Source organism: Dromaius novaehollandiae, chromosome W (genome assembly GCF_036370855.1).
Source record: "Dromaius novaehollandiae isolate bDroNov1 chromosome W, bDroNov1.hap1, whole genome shotgun sequence".
Taxonomy (NCBI): Eukaryota; Metazoa; Chordata; class Aves; order Casuariiformes; family Dromaiidae; genus Dromaius; species Dromaius novaehollandiae.
In genome coordinates, this window is record NC_088130.1 from 41431461 (window position 1) to 41446897 (window position 15437).

Here is a 15437-nt window from a genome sequence, read left to right on the forward strand (position 1 = left end):
TCCCTCAGCTACTCTTGTTTTTTATATTTTACTGATAACCCAAGTCCTTCTTTGTTCTCTGTCCTGATTCTTTCTCTGCCTTTCTTTCTTTGTACCATTTTCTGCTACCCATATTCACATTGAATACAACCGGTCACATGACTAGCCCTCATGTGAACTCCATGGTACAAGATATGTAAGTATTATTTGGTATAAATGAGGGCAAAATATGTCCCTTTAGTTCAGTCTTCATTTATGTGCTTCTCTCTTAGCTCTCTTCTCTCAGCTTCTCTTTATAGCCCTTTCCCTCTTCCATCACCCAAATTCATTGTGCATTGTTCTTGTAATTTGTTTCCTTTATCTATGCGCACCTATGGTCATTTACACTTCCTTTTTTCCTTTGTTAGCTTCTCCTGTCCTTCCATTCCACTTCTTTCATGTTCATTTTCTGCTGTCATTTCCCACTTATTTTCTGCTCCCACCATAACTCTTTGTTGCCACCTTGCTTGTCATTCTTCCTCTGGTTTCAGTGGTGTAACTTGCAAGCAAGCAGGACCCCTGGTCTTGCAAAGCTGTGGAGGCCTGGGGTGAACAGAGGCAGCTGGCTGAATAAAGAGCCTGTTTCATGTCTTTCACTAGACCCATTTCAACTGCTTTCTCCCACTGACCTGTTTATATAAAAAAAATACAGTGGGGCGAAGCCTAAGACAAACAAACAACCTTGGTATAAGATGGCATTCATTGTGGTATGCTTTAATCTGATAAACTGTTAGTTGCAAAAACATAAACCCCACACAAAATCAGGGTCTGCGACAGGGAACTGTGCTTGTGTAACAACAAGGATGTAGGACTCTTTAGCATTTTACTCCTTCCTGTTGTCTCTACTACTCTGTCACTAATTTGTTCCAGTTGCTCATTAATACTCTCTTAATCTCCCCAAACCAATTTCACCTCGCCGATTGTTTCTTTCACTCTAGCAGCTGAAAATCCAGAGGATATTTTTTTCTGCAGCTCTAACAATGATAAACAGATGCTGGTGGTCTACGTCTTATACAACTTCCCTCCTCAAATTTTGTGTGGCACTTAACGTCGGTGACCTTTGCCTGTAAACACGTTGGAGAGATGGGCGTATTTACAGCATGGCCTGACCAAAAAGCACTCCGAGTGCTTGACATTAAACACCAAAAGCCCCCTTGGGTTACACGTGTGAGCAAGTCTAAGGAGTAGTCCTGTATTTATAAAGATATGCATGTAGCAAAATCTGCAGAATTAGGATTACATTTGTGTAGCAACAGCAAAAAGGGTCCTGAGCCTAACTGAGAGTTTGGGGTACTTCCAAAAACCAAGCAGCCCTGGTGGTGGCTCTCTCCCTATCATCTCTCCGAAGCATGCCATTATTTGCAATGTACCTTTAAAAAAATCAAGGCATTTCCTTGAATTTTCTTTCCACGATTTTTTTAAGCTTTTCTAAGACATAATGTTTTGGTTCAGGAAATGCTTCCTCCCAACCTCCAATAGTTAAAGGTTGGTCTCGGCTCTAGCACACGAAATCTAAGTTATCTGCTGGCTACTCGAGTGCAGCTAATTTTGCTGGGGAGCCCTGGACGTTTGGGGTTCAGGGCGCGGCGGCAGGCGAAGCCCTGCCAGCCCTGCCCGGCCTTGCCCTGCCGGGCCGGCTTTGCCCACCCCGCGCCGCCGGGCCGAGCGGGTCTCGGCAGCCCCTGCGGCCGTTGGGGGCGGTTGGGAGCCCGGGGCCGCCGGAGGGGGTCTGCGGGCAGCGGGGCCGGGGCCGGGGGCGGCCGCCGCCCGGGCCCCGGGGGGTGGCGGGGGCGACTCCGCGCCGGCTGCGCCCCGGGCTGCGGGGGCCGGGAGGCGGCAGCGCGCTGCGCGGCGGGCTGAGGGGAGCGGGCGGGGGAGGGGGCCGGGAGGGGGAGGACGGCAGGCGCGGGGGCCTGTGCGGCTGGCTGAGCAGCGGGGAGGCTGGGAGCTGCCTGGCGGTGCTGGCTGCCGAGTCCAGTCCGCACTTTCCCTCTCTCCTCCGCGCTCTCCCTCGCCGGCAGCGGCGGAGGGCGGGTGGCGCGCGCTCGGAACAGCCAGTTGTTTAAAATCCTTCTAGAACCGTTTCTAATTCCCCCTTGCGCCGGGGAAGGGAGAGCGCGAGCGGGGAGGGGGGAGGAGGAGCCGAGGGGGTGGGGGGGAGCGGGGAGGAGGAGGGAGCAGCCTGTCCTGGTCTCCGCCTGTCAATCACCGCGCGGGGGGTGTGCCCGCCTGCGCGGCGGGCCAATGGGGTGTGTGTGTGGCAGCGTCTCCATGGTGACGGGGCTGTTCCCGGGGAGGCTGTGATGGGTTGACAGGTGCGTGACAGTCGGAGCTCTCTGCAGGCATGTACGGCAAAGGCAAGAGCAACAGCAGCGTCCCGTCCGACAGCCAGGCCAGGGAGAAGTGAGTACAGCCCGCCGGACCGCACAGCCGGACTGGGCGGGGGGCGCCTACACGCGCACATACCCTGCACAAAGTAACTTTCCTGCTCGCGGGCGAGGCGGCCGGGCGCGCGCTCCGGGCGCGGAGGGGGGAGCCCGCGGGGAGCGGAGGGGGCCGGCCGGGCGCGGGCGCGGGCGCGGGGCGGCGGGCGCAGTTGGGCCGCGGGGGCCCCGGCCGCGGCGCCGCGGGGGGGGAGGGGAGGGGGCGCCGGCGGCCGCCGCCGCGGGCGGGCAGGGGTCCGTGCGCCCGGCGCCGCGGGGAGGCGGCGGGGCGGGAGGGAGCGGGGCGCAGGTGGTGCCGCGGCGCCCTCCCCCGCGGCCCGGCGGCCGACGAGCCCCCGGCGCGCGAGGGCGAGCGCGGCGGAGCGGCGCCGCCGCCGCCGCCGGGCGCCCGCTGTCCCCCGCGGCGGCGGGGCCGGGGGCTGGCGGCGGGGCAAGGCGCCGGGACAACTTTGGTAACAAAGAGCGCGGCCGGCTGCCGGGGACGGTGCCGCCGCCGCCGGGCGCCCGCGGGGCGGGGGAGCCGGAGCCTCCCGCCGCCGCCGCTCGGCAACTCTCGGGCTCTCAACTTTTTACCGGCGCCGCGGATGTGCCGGCCCCCTCCCCATCTGCCCCGCGGCCGCGCGGCGCGGGCGGCCCCGCCGTGGCCGGGCGGGCCGGGCCGGGCCGGGGCCGGGGCCGGGAGGGGGCCGGAGCGCGGCGCATTGTTCTCCGGGAGTTAAAATGGGGTTACTGCGAGTGGGGGGAGGGAGCGCTTGCGGGGGATGTTGTGTTTGAGGCGACGGGGAGCGCGGGGCTGTGTTTGTCGGTTCTTCTCTCCTTTTATTTTTTTTTTTGCCCCTGAAAAACAAAGGTGTCGCAGGGAAGCGGAAGGGCCCTGGGGGCGGGGGGCGCCGCGGCGGGGTGTGTTTCCCGGTACTTGCAGGGGCGCTGCTGTGTGCCCCGGTCCGGCGAGCGACCGTCTGATGGGGACGGCAGGCGCCGTCTCGCAGGGAGGAGGGTTTCCTTGCCTTCGCATCTCCCGTGCACGCGTGTTAAAGGGACACCAGGCGCTAGGATTTTGTCAGAATTGGCTAACGCTGAGATAGTCTGCGAGAACTACTTTGTAGGTGCTGGCACTGCTATGTTGGAAATGCGAATAAAATCTTTTAAAGCTGCCTGAGGATTTCTTTATTTAAACATACACAGGGGGAAAAAAATAGGACTCTTCAGACCGGGGGGGAAACCGGCAGTGCGTCTGAGAGGCAGTGAAAACTGACAATGTAGCACATGCAGTCCGATGCCCAAAGTAACTACAGCGGCAGTGATAGGGCAATAAACAGTGTCGTCGGGTTTGAGGGTTATTTCCTTCAGATATTATAACCTTATACATTACTTGCAGTTACAGTCAGTGCAAAATATTTAGCGAGAAAATTGACTTTTGAACAGATAGTGTCTCTTTAAGTTCACTGTAGTTGCAGCTTCGCTTTGCGTTATTGAGATTGGTTTAGCACAGACAGGAGGTGGTGGTTGTGAAGGAGGAGGAAAAGCCCATGTGTGATGAGCTGAATACAGCGGAGGGGGAGGAGGAAGTGTATAATAGGTGGCTTTAGCCTGGTCAAGGCTACTGAGTCGTCTGCAGCCTGCAGAAGGTAGGGGTAAAGCTGTTGAGACACTCAGGAGACCTCCAACCAGAAAACATGTTCGCATGTATCTTCTGCAAAAATCGCATTGCTTCAGAATTGTGTTTAACGTGAGAACGAATAGTCCAGGCATGACTGATGAGTTTTCCTTCAGGCAGTTTGTCTTGAACCTTCACCTAAAAGTTTTATGTGCTACAGTATTTTAGAGACTTCCTAATTCCAGAGACTGGCATGCACGCTTCCTGGAACAGTAACAGGCCAGACATCTCTGTTACTAGAGGAGAGGGAGATGCTAGAAGAAACTTAAAACACTGTTTCTGTTTTATGTTTGGAAATATTATATGTAACTTTGTAACAGGAAGGTATAGGAAGGCAGAGGCAGGGTTGACATGAAATGTTAATTGCAGAGATGGAGTCGGTGACAGAACTTGGGCACTAAAATCTAATCAACTGGTGGCACTTCGTAGTCCCACTGTTATGAATCGTTTTAAAATAGTTGCCTAGGTGGCCAAGTGAAACATTGTTATTGGGTATAGCAAAGTTATAGCACTAAACCGTTTTTTTGTGCTATATAGTTCCTCTTGTTTGTCAAAACACTTGGTAAGTCCCTGAAGTAAGCAATGGGATTGCGCTGCAGGGCTAGGTAAGAGAACATGAGATTCATCTGATCCTACAAACAGTAGCCCCATAGGTTTGTTTCATTTTTGTTTTGCAAACAGATACATGCCATACATTGATACACTCAACTTACTCGATTCTAGGGTTGAAACTAAAATATTTTCAGACTTTTTCTGTTTTTTATCTGACTTCTCTTCCTGACTCTTGCTGTTAAAAAAGCTCATAGTAATATTTTATGCAGTGTAAAAGTCCTTAATAATCTTTAAGGCAGGCCTGCCAAACTGACCTGTTGCTGAGTAGTAACTGCCCTCCGAAGTAAAGTTATGGGGGGCCTGCTAGATGGTGCTGTTTGATTTAAATACACTTTGTCTCCGACTCATTATAACTAACAGCTGGAAATATGAATTGCTCATGTATAGGTTATCTTACACAAAACACTTAAGTGGATTGTTTTTTACATCATGGGTTTGACAGAACACTAACTTCTTGGGTAGCACCTACTTACAGATAAACACAACTGAGAATTTAGAAACACCCTTTTCCTCTATCATTTTCCTCCCCATAACCTTCCTTTCCTAAAAAAAGAAAGAAAGGAGAAAAAAAAAAAAGCCCAAAGGCTTGGCTTATGGTTGTGGAACGCCATTATATAGTCCACATTCCAGATTTTTTTTTGTATTGCATCTTTTCAAGTTTCTCCTTAGTAGACCAGAGCCCATCATTGCCATTTTCATACACTTCCTTTCTGACATCCAAAAAGCTGTGATTACATTTTTTTTTCTTTCATATGATATTCTTCTACAGTCATGCAATGCTTCTCCCAGGGTGATGCATGAGTTCTGGCTTCTGCCCAGAAAAGTTGCCATCAAATAAAATATCCCTACAAAAATAAACCTCTTTCTGACTCCTGCATGGGATTGTGTTAATTTGAAAACCATAGAGGAAATATGTATGTTTGACTGATATATCAAGTATTTATTTAATCAAGAAGAGCAGGATTGTAATTATGTTTAATTTGAATTTTGAAAGTTTTTAGAACACAGCATGCACCTTAACTCTGTCAGGTCTCCTCTAGGTTTTAAGTATCCAAAATATGTAGTGAGTAACAGATCTCCTAAATATGCTTGTAATAATTGGGCAAATATAATTAAAAATAATAGACTACTTGGAGTTTGGCTGGCCTAATTATATAGAACATGTTTCTTCCCTGTGAGAATGCATGCTAGTGACAGGACTAGCGTATGAAAGTCTATTGAGGAGTATTTTTCAAGTGTGGAAAAGGCATGTGTGTTGTTCAGATTTTGTTTGTAATCAAGGATGTAATATTTTAGACTGAGGGCCAAATATTTTTGTAGTGTGCTGTCTTTAATATTTATATCTTTTGGAGTTATTTGATTTCTATTAAATAAAATGAAGTTTTACAAGTCATTTAAAGTAGCACTTGGCAAGTTTTCAGTTCCAAAGATGAAGTTCATTTTATGCTCTTTCTGTTTGTCCCTCCCATCTGACCTTGGGGGCAAATTACATATTTTGCGTAGCTTAACAACAAATCAAAAGTGTGGATAGATGAACTCAGGAAAAATAATATCAAATTTTATAACACAGAGGTCTAGCATAGCTAAGTAAAACACTAAAAATGGAGGCACAGTATCTGTGAAGTGCAAAGAAGATGGAAAGAGAAAAGTCAGAAATGTTTTTATCCCCTTTCTCCTGTTCTGGAACAGCTGTGACTTAATTCTGGGTTCAAGCCACCCCTCTTGCATAATGGATGGGAAAGTTGTATTAAACAATAGCTTTTCTGCTACTCACTCTGTCAGGGCCAAATAAAGCTCATCTACATTGTTAAAGGAAAATAATTAAAATTTTTCTTAACGTCTTCTTTTGTTATCTCTTCACAGCAAATGTATCTTTTTGATATTCCTCTTATTCCTTACAATTGGATTAACTCAGATTAGGATCTTGGAGCTGGTAACATTTCATTGAGTGGCAAAACCCTGTGAACTGATAATCATGGAGAAAGAAGGATCAGACCATACAAATTTTGTATCCAGTTATACACCTTTTCAAACAGCAATTTTACAGGCATTCGGGGATTGTAATATCTATAGACATTAACAATGTTTAAGTTAGAAAATACATGTAGAAAGCTGGTTAAAAAGGCGTATGTCGTAAACAAAATTAAATTCTGAAAAAAATTGGCTGTTTTGACTTCAGTTGTCTCGATCTTTCAGCAGTCCTCTAAACTAGCTCCCAAGATGCCTTTCTCTCCTTGGGGCTCAGCAGACGTGCTCATTTTGTTTAAAAATTACCAGGTGACTACACACTCCTATTTAGTTAAATACAGAAGGTTACATGATCAAAGTAACTGATTTTACTGCTTGCTTCTACATTGTTACCAATTTCTTTGCAGCTTGGGACCTAGGGAAAGTGAGAATATTTGAGTGCTACTAACATAGTATTCTTCCTCCGTTTTCTTGCATGACCCCACTTGTCATGTCTTGCACATTTGATCACTGCCAGTTGGCTGCATGAAGGAAGATGGGCATTTTTCTCTCTCTTTTCCACTTAGCTTGCTGCTGCTTTGAAGAAACAGAAGGTGTCCCCTTTGTTGTTTCTCCTCCAGTGGTTGTAGGTTGGCTGCCTGTTTGGATGGAGGGGTCCTTTGTGTGAATGGTTGGGGTGACTGCCTTGGTATGTAACTCTTCCCAAGCAGGAAAACAGAGATGTCTACACAGCTTCTGTCATTTTTGTGTTGGTGCCTATAGAGTTCTCTATAGAGAAAAACTGACCAATGCTTTCCTCATTTTATTCTGCTGCTGTTTAGCCAACATAGGAGATTTGCTAAGGTTTTAGAGGACTTACGGATTTCTAGAGGTTGTTTTTGTTTTTTTGTTCTTTTTTTTTTTCAAAATTGGAAAGAGATCATTGCATGAATTTATATTACTACTTGCCACTATAATGCCTGTAAGCTACATAAAAAATAAGACAGATTAAGATTTATTGCCATCAATGATACATTTTATACTTATCACTGGGAAATAGTGAACTAGGTTTTCAAGCTTCAGGTGGTGATATATTGATCCTTCCCCCTCCCCCCCAACAGCCCCCCCCAACTCATAGTTTAATCCAGACAGTTTTACAAAATTTAGATTTGACATTTACACACTTTTTTCATCCATCAGGTCTAACTTATAAAATATATCACTGCTGCATGTGACAATTAATGTAGAAGTTGCGGGAATACTGCTTTGGGAGTCTGTGAACAGAATTTTTGCAGTTCTACAAGAAGGTATTTTTTAATAAAGAGGAGCACAGAAAGGAAGTTTCTGGAAATGGTAAATATTTCTCAGTAATTATTGTTGATCGTGATGCTTCTGGCACTCTTCTGTATTTTGCAGGTATATTCAACAGCGTATCAAGGCATTTCAAATAATGTATATGCTATAATTCAGATCACGAAGAATAATTGCTCTTGCACTGTAGACTTAACAGGTCACTGACAGAGACAATGATAGCTACGATGGGCTGTAGAAACAAACTTCAATGTAGCAGTGCGCTGAAATACACACCAAACTTTTAGGTGTATTGCTTACAGCAGTGCTATTTGTTTGCATATAGTTAAGCACATGCTGAAGTGCTCTATTGGGCCAGAAAGGCAAGAACCAAGGAAAAAAAAAATTCTATTTCTGCGCTGCTTCCTTTACTCGATTGATCTTCTCACAAAAGTAATTTTTTTTCTGTTTATTCTTAACTATGAATGTTATGAAGTGTCTGATTCTACCTTTCATAGCCTCTGTAACGCTAAGCAAACTTTTGCTACTGAAGAGTAAGGACCTATGTCTGGAACCCATTGAAATCCATTTTGTACAGCAGACATACTGTTCACTATAGTGAGCATGATTTGGGCTTGGTTTAGAGATAATTAAATCTTGCTGGAGGAGACAGTAATTAACAGAAACCAGTATATATTAATAATTCAATTTGCTTAAATTATAGGCAGATGATAACATAACCAAGTATTAAAGTAGCCAAACAAGATTTTTATAACTTTGCCAAACTTTAACTGTTTGGACTGAAATGTATAATGGCACATATATGTATATATATATGAGGACAGAAAATACATATGTTTAAATACATACTCTGCTGTATTGTATGTGAGTATATATATATGCAGTATATGTTGTGCTTATTTGTTTAATTTCTGTGTGTGTAAAATTTCAGCTGCAATGTTTTGGCTGGTTTTGAAAATGAGACAAATAGAAACATATGTTTTCCAGTGTTTTAAAAGTTCTGGTAACTTTTACTGTGGAAACCTGTAGTACCTCTCTCCTTTGGAGCACTTGAAATTTGGTTGGAAAAGCGTGAGGAATTTTATTCCAGGGATGTGTCTTTTGCCATTTGCATGACAAAGCATCTGAATTTAGCTAGGATACAAGCCTTTCAAAAAGATCAATTTACATGTGCTTAGGGCTTACTAACTGTAATCTCTAAATATTTCATCTTTGCTGAGAAGGCATTCCAACTACAGTGCACGTATGCCATTCTCATGGATTTGAGTGAGCAAGCCCCAAATGTTCGGTCTCTGTGTACAACATACATCCTCTCCCATTCGGTGACAGAACATGCAGTAGCCGAGGGCTTATGGGTGAAAACAGACTTTATCTCTAAGGAGATTAAAACCTGCACCTGGCTGCATAGGAGACATGATCGAGGAGCTAAGGAGAAAAGGAATACGGTTGGATGGAAAGGAATACTCGTGGATGGAAAACTGAAATTTATATGAAGAGCCAGGCTGAATGCCGTTTGTTAGAGAGAGGGATTGGCCTTGGATAGGGAGAAGTGTCTGACAGGAATGTGGAGTGTGCAGCAAGAGAACTGGAACTGGTTAGGCAAAGGGTCTAAAAAAAGAACCACAGAGTGTGGAAGTACTGGGATCAGAAGAGAAACTTGGGGAGAAGAATTGGGACTGGACATTGGTGAGGAGCAATGGGAGCCTACAACTGAGAGATGTCAGGAAATAAAGGAGATAACTGGGATTTAGCTCGTGAAGTAGACTGGAGGGAGTAGGGGAGAAATGGCAGATTTAGGGATATGACAAAAAGAAATTACTGTCTAAGGAGACTGGTGTTAGGATCAGAGGTCTGAGTGGGAGCCGAGTGAATCTAGTCGAGGAAAATGAACCTGGTGCAAAGCAGGGAATAGAACCAGGAAAGAAAAACTCAGAATACCTTGAACGAGAGAGATGAGAAAGGGGAAGACTTGTTAAGTTTGACACAGGTTTAGGAGGAACATACACTCTCTCCAGATGTTAGAAGATGACCATTTCTTCACTGCCAACAAATGTCTTTGAAACCAAGGATAAAATGAAGACTGAAGACAAAACCTACAAGCAGCTATTAAATACTGACTTAGTAGTTCTAAAACGTAGCTCAAATGACATGCTGTGCGAAGGAGCTTTGGGAGGGAAAGATTGGATTTGCCGTTCAAAACTAGTTGAAATAGTGCGTATGTAATTTTTGATTGTTTTAGTTGCATTCTCAAGAACTTCCTCTTAACTTGAAAAACATAGTTGCATACTAACAGTAGTTCTTACTTTGTCCTCATTTGCATGTTCATTGATGTATTTTTTTTCCTCTGAAAAACCCCTGCTTTTTTATTGTGCAGAATAGAGCATTGTTTGCATAATGAGTAGCTATTTGATAATTTGCTATTTTCTTGTCACTTGGTATGTGCCTTATGGCTTACTTGCTGTTTCATAACACTCATGTTCCTAGAGGATGAATATATTGTTTCTTTGATGCTCGTCACCATGATATCTGAGTTTCACAAATGCTTAAAAGTATGTGTCCAGTCACTCCTGTCTGTCTGCCAGTAAATGGCAGTAAGACACAGAAAGATGAAAGACAGAAATATTCGCTGATTATTGGGTGCCCAATTTGAGATGTATAGGTCTTAATTTTTTTGGAGCGTTATATTAACCACTAATACGTGTGTACAGCTTCCATGGTCTCTTTTTATGCCACTGATTCTTAGAATGAGATGTCATGTTACCAAGTTGGGTATCCAGAAGATGAGGAACACAAAATTACTCATCCTCTGTGCAAAGTTTGTCTTAAATGTTTTGTCTACTATACAGAGCAATCCTGTGGCATGTGCAGAGGTTGAATCTAATTTTTGTGTTGGTTTTGGAAATACCTATCTGTGACATAGCCCCCTCTCTCCTGGAGTCTGCTGTCGCTTCCAGGTGATGCCTTTCACCTGGCATCATCAAACGGCTGCTGCCACAGTCCGCGTCCTCCACAGCAGAACCGCAGTTCATTCCAGAGAAAGATGGAAACAAAGCGTTTGGTGAGCTGTAGAACTAATGAAGTCTGATTTCCTAGGCATTTATCTTGTTCAGTTCATGCTGCAGTGTTTCCATAAAAGCAAACAGCTGAAGCAACTTGTGGAAACGTCATAGTTCTGAGACTGCTATCCCTCTGTCAGATATACTTGAAATTAGTTAATGAACTCAAAAGTTATCGTGGTGGACAGGTGTGTACTTACGCACGCACACACGCATGCACACAGCATGACCTCGTAAGCTTACTTTCCTTAGGGAATGAGACTAAAAAGTGTGATCATATGAATCAGGATGGTATTGTAATTGGGTAGAGTCATTTAATGGTGATCATTGCACGAACCTGCAGGGCGTAGAAAAGGGCATGCTCCTGTGCAGCATAGTGTGTTGCTCTCTGTGTAGGTAATTTAAAACTGCTAAAAACGGTTACCTTTACACTGTTCTGCAAAAACGTCCTTGGGCACCAGAAGGAACACAGCTTGATGATCGTCTTTCTCTCTGGATATTCTGTAGCTACAAGTTGAAGCCTCCTCAGCTACATTGCTTGGGATTAGGGCCACTTGGTAACTGTTCTTGCTCTGTTGGCTTATGAAGGGACCAGAAGGAATGCTGTCCAGGTTGACTTGAAGCTGAGCTTCAGCTTCATTCATTTGTTGGTCTTTTCTGATGCCTGCCCAGCTGAGCCATAGACCCCTAAGTTCCAGTTGTTTCAGTGTCAGTAGCTGTCAGGTAATAAATAGCTCTTGTTTCAACTACTAAGAGAGGATTTTTCTCACATGGCAACAGACATTTTAATTCAGAAATTGGAGATGACCTCCACACTTCTTTAGGCGTTAGGATATTTCTGTCTTGTAGTCCCAAGACGATAACAAGTGAGAACATGAAATCTCTGTAGGTGAATATTTCTTGCCTCAGTGGACATGGAAAACTAAATTTTAATGAATGTTTCTTTCTAACAACTTAAAAGGCTGCAGTAATCATCCTGTTTTTCTTTCATTTCTGCTTCCTTCAAATTCTTTGTTTTCTCAGGAAAATAAACTAAAAATTTTTGTTGTGGGTCATCCCCCCCCCCAAAAAAAAAAAAAAAAAACAAAGCACAACTTCTATTATTCTAGTTGCTTGCCTCTGGACTCTTTTCAGTTTTTCTCTGTCTTACTATTATAGTATCCAGATCAGAACATAGAACAGAATGAAATAATTACTTCTCTTTTGATAGAATATATACTACTTGGATTTTATATATAAAACATTTCTGCTAATACTCCCTAGGACACTTGCCTTTTTTTTGCCCTCCCAACAAAATTATCCATTTTGCAGTCCACATGCCCTCCAGGTTCTTTTTCACAATACTGCTGCCTAGCCAATTATTCCCCATTTCATATTCGTGCATTTGATTTCTTATTCCTGAGTGTAGTACTTTACATTTGTCTGTATTGAATTTTCTCTTATTAACTTTCCTACTCTGTTCATGTCCCCAAAAGAGCTTATAATCTTTCCCAACTTGTCATCTACACTTTTATATTTTTACATCCAACTCATTAATGAAAGTCTTTTAATGGAAATGGTTCAGGATAGCAAGAGCCTTCTTGAAGTGTCTCTCACTTGTAGTGACACACTGATAAAGACTCTCTGATTATTTTGTGAAGCAACTGTACACCATTTTTTCCATTTCATGAAGACTGTTTCCTTTGCTTACGTAAATGCCATGTGGTAAGCTAAGAATCAAAACTCTTACATCTTAGTTTTTAATGCCGTCTTCACTTCTTTCTTCTTACCATTATGCAGTTACTCAAACTGAGTTGGCAGATACTTTTCTTGACAGATACACATTGGCTCTTTCTTAAATTTGTATTGTAAAGGTGTTTATAACTTTGTTTCTGGAATTGTTTTCTGTATATATTTTTGATAGTAAAGCTGATGTCTGCAATAATTTTTATATATGCTATGGCACATTAAGATTTTTGTTTCTCATCTGTTTTCTCCAATAGCTGACTAATATAGTATGTGTAAAAAGCCTCTGGAGTAGGGACTCAAAACTGATGCTTCCTACAAAATTGTGACATTTCCTAGGTGAGTGCTCTGACAGCTGGACAGAGAAGTTGGGCAGCTCATTTCTGTTCCTCTAAATCTTACTTTTTTCTCTGTACAATGGCAGAGCTTCACCTTATACCATGGCAGTTAAAGTGCAGTCCTGGAGCATGGGAGAGGAGTTTGAATTCAATGTGAAGTGGGAAGTAAATTCTCTCTTTTTTTTCTTTTTTTTTTCCTTTCCTGGGGAAGTGGCCTAACATCTAGGCTGTTGTATAACAATGTGACACAAACCTCATTGCTCTCTTAGCAGCTGCAATCTTGTGATCAGTAAACCACTGATGTGTTTTAGCAGTGCTTGGAGCATATGTGGGATTGGGCCCGTCAGGGGAGCTAAGGGCAGCTTTTCCCAAACTCTGTGTTCTGGGTAGCTCACGCAGGGAAAAGGCGCCAGGCTCCAGAAAACAGACAACTACACGTGCCAGCTGGGGAAAAAGGAGGAAAATTTTAGGCTCATTGCTTGCCTAATCATGGTTATATACATAGTTTAATTTGTCAAAGCACTGTTCTAAGTCCCTCTTTATGACTGGCCCTTTGAGTCTCTTCTTCTTCCACTTAGTTTTTTGCCACTATTCCCTATACACAAAATGACCTGAGCTTTCCAGTCCTCCAAAACCAAACTTTCACACTGCTTTGGCATCCACTTCAATTCTCGTTTTTAGGAAAATGAGCTTCGTTTGTGATAACAGAGCCAAAATATAAATGAATATAACTTCTGTTGTCCTTTTATTTTCTATATCTCTTTTTAAGAGCTTACAGTATACCTTAGGACAGGTGTATTGAAGTGGGTTTTTTGTTTGTGTGTGTTTTGTTTTGCTTTAGTTTGGACCAGCCTGTGAAAGAACAGTGACTGGTTGGATTTCCTTCTCTAAGTATGTCCAGGGGATGCTTTTTTTTCCCCCGCTCTCATTTCCTGTGCAAATATCAATTAGTAAAATTTCAATTTGTAAAAATTTACATGTCAGAAATCTAACTTCTGATTGCAGGTACAGTTTGTCAGCTTAGTTGTGGATTGTGAGTCATCTAGCTCTTGAGTGTTCCTTAGGATAGGATTCACAGGATTTTTGATCCCATCCTTGTTAGGCTTTACTGTCTGCCTTTAGCCTTGTATTTCAGCTTGAAGTTCATTTATTCAGGTAGACACATTTAACTAGGAGCTGACTATGATGTAAGCAAATACTTTTTGCTAAGTTTGTGTAAGTCTGGTTGAAACACAGCCCTTGATGTTAACCCAAAGCTCTCCGTGGGTTTGATCAAGCCTAGATTGCCAATCAAAGTGCTGGTTGGCTACTTAGACTTGTTTTTTTTCTTTCTTTCCTATATCCCATTCCTAAAGAAAAGACATTTCTTTGAAAGAGATCATTTCAATCCTGAAGAAGAAATTAATGTAATAAGAAGAAAATATTGATTACACAGTATCCTGTATTTTGTATTCACTTTCATTTTACTTGCAATGCCTCTTACTTTTGGGAGTGAATTAAAAAAGTCTCGGTAAGCTTTCTAGAAAGGGCCCAGTGTTTTGAAAATATAGTAAGTAGTATTTTATCAGGTATATGTAAATCCCACGGTTGTGCATAAAAAATCTGTTTTTTCATATTGATATTGTAAATGTCTTTTTATTAGCAGATGCATTTTGAAATTCATCTAATGAATTTGGAAAATTAATAATGTTTCATTGTTAGAAGTAAGTATTTTTATTACTAGTTAGGGGAAGATAAGTATTATCTATACTGTTTGTTTTCTGTGATTATCAACCTAATGCTCATAAAAAGTGGCAGACTGTGTTAGTCTTGGAGCCTGTTTTTATTGATTTTAAAAAAGAAAGTTACAGTAAAGTCAGTAGCAACCTAAGCTTGCCGGTGTTGTCATGTTGGCACACCACAAGCTTTTATTGGGAAAGGCTGTGCTTTCAGAAGAAAATATTTGAGTGCAGAAATGGAACTATAATTCCTTAATAAATATGTTTTTCATGACAGTCTCAGGACAACATGGATCATGTGGCTGACAGGCTGCATGATTGTGTCATAAATATTCAGTGATTTATGAAGCTGAAAGTAGAGATTCCACCCAGTGCTAGTACTACCAAAGTTGTGGTGCCTTATCAGACATCTGTGATTGTAGCAGTAAGATTTGATAAACAAAAAAACCCCAGTGCTTGCTAAATGCTAAGTATTTTATTTACTGTTCTCTCCCAAATGTCAAAGAATCAGGGGCTGGTCATGGATAGCCCTGATTATTCCAGTTTAGGTCATCCTTTGATTTGAGGTGTGTGGGGGGAGCTGATAAAAGCTATTTATACGGTAGGGAGTA

At 43.2% G+C, this 15437-nt stretch overlaps 1 protein-coding gene across 3 annotated transcripts in view; it reads left to right on the forward strand.

Moving 5' to 3' along the window:
* Window positions 1-2270: 2270 nt before the first annotated feature.
* Window positions 2271-15437, forward strand: part of LOC112983671 (single-stranded DNA-binding protein 2) — a 193678-nt gene continuing 180511 nt past the window's right edge. For all 3 annotated transcript variants that reach the window (XM_064499882.1, XM_064499884.1, XM_064499883.1), the window contains exon 1: window positions 2271-2421. In XM_064499882.1, coding sequence (XP_064355952.1) covers window positions 2363-2421 — 59 coding nt within the window. In that variant the 5' untranslated portion in view covers window positions 2271-2362. The remainder of the gene's footprint in view (window positions 2422-15437) is intronic.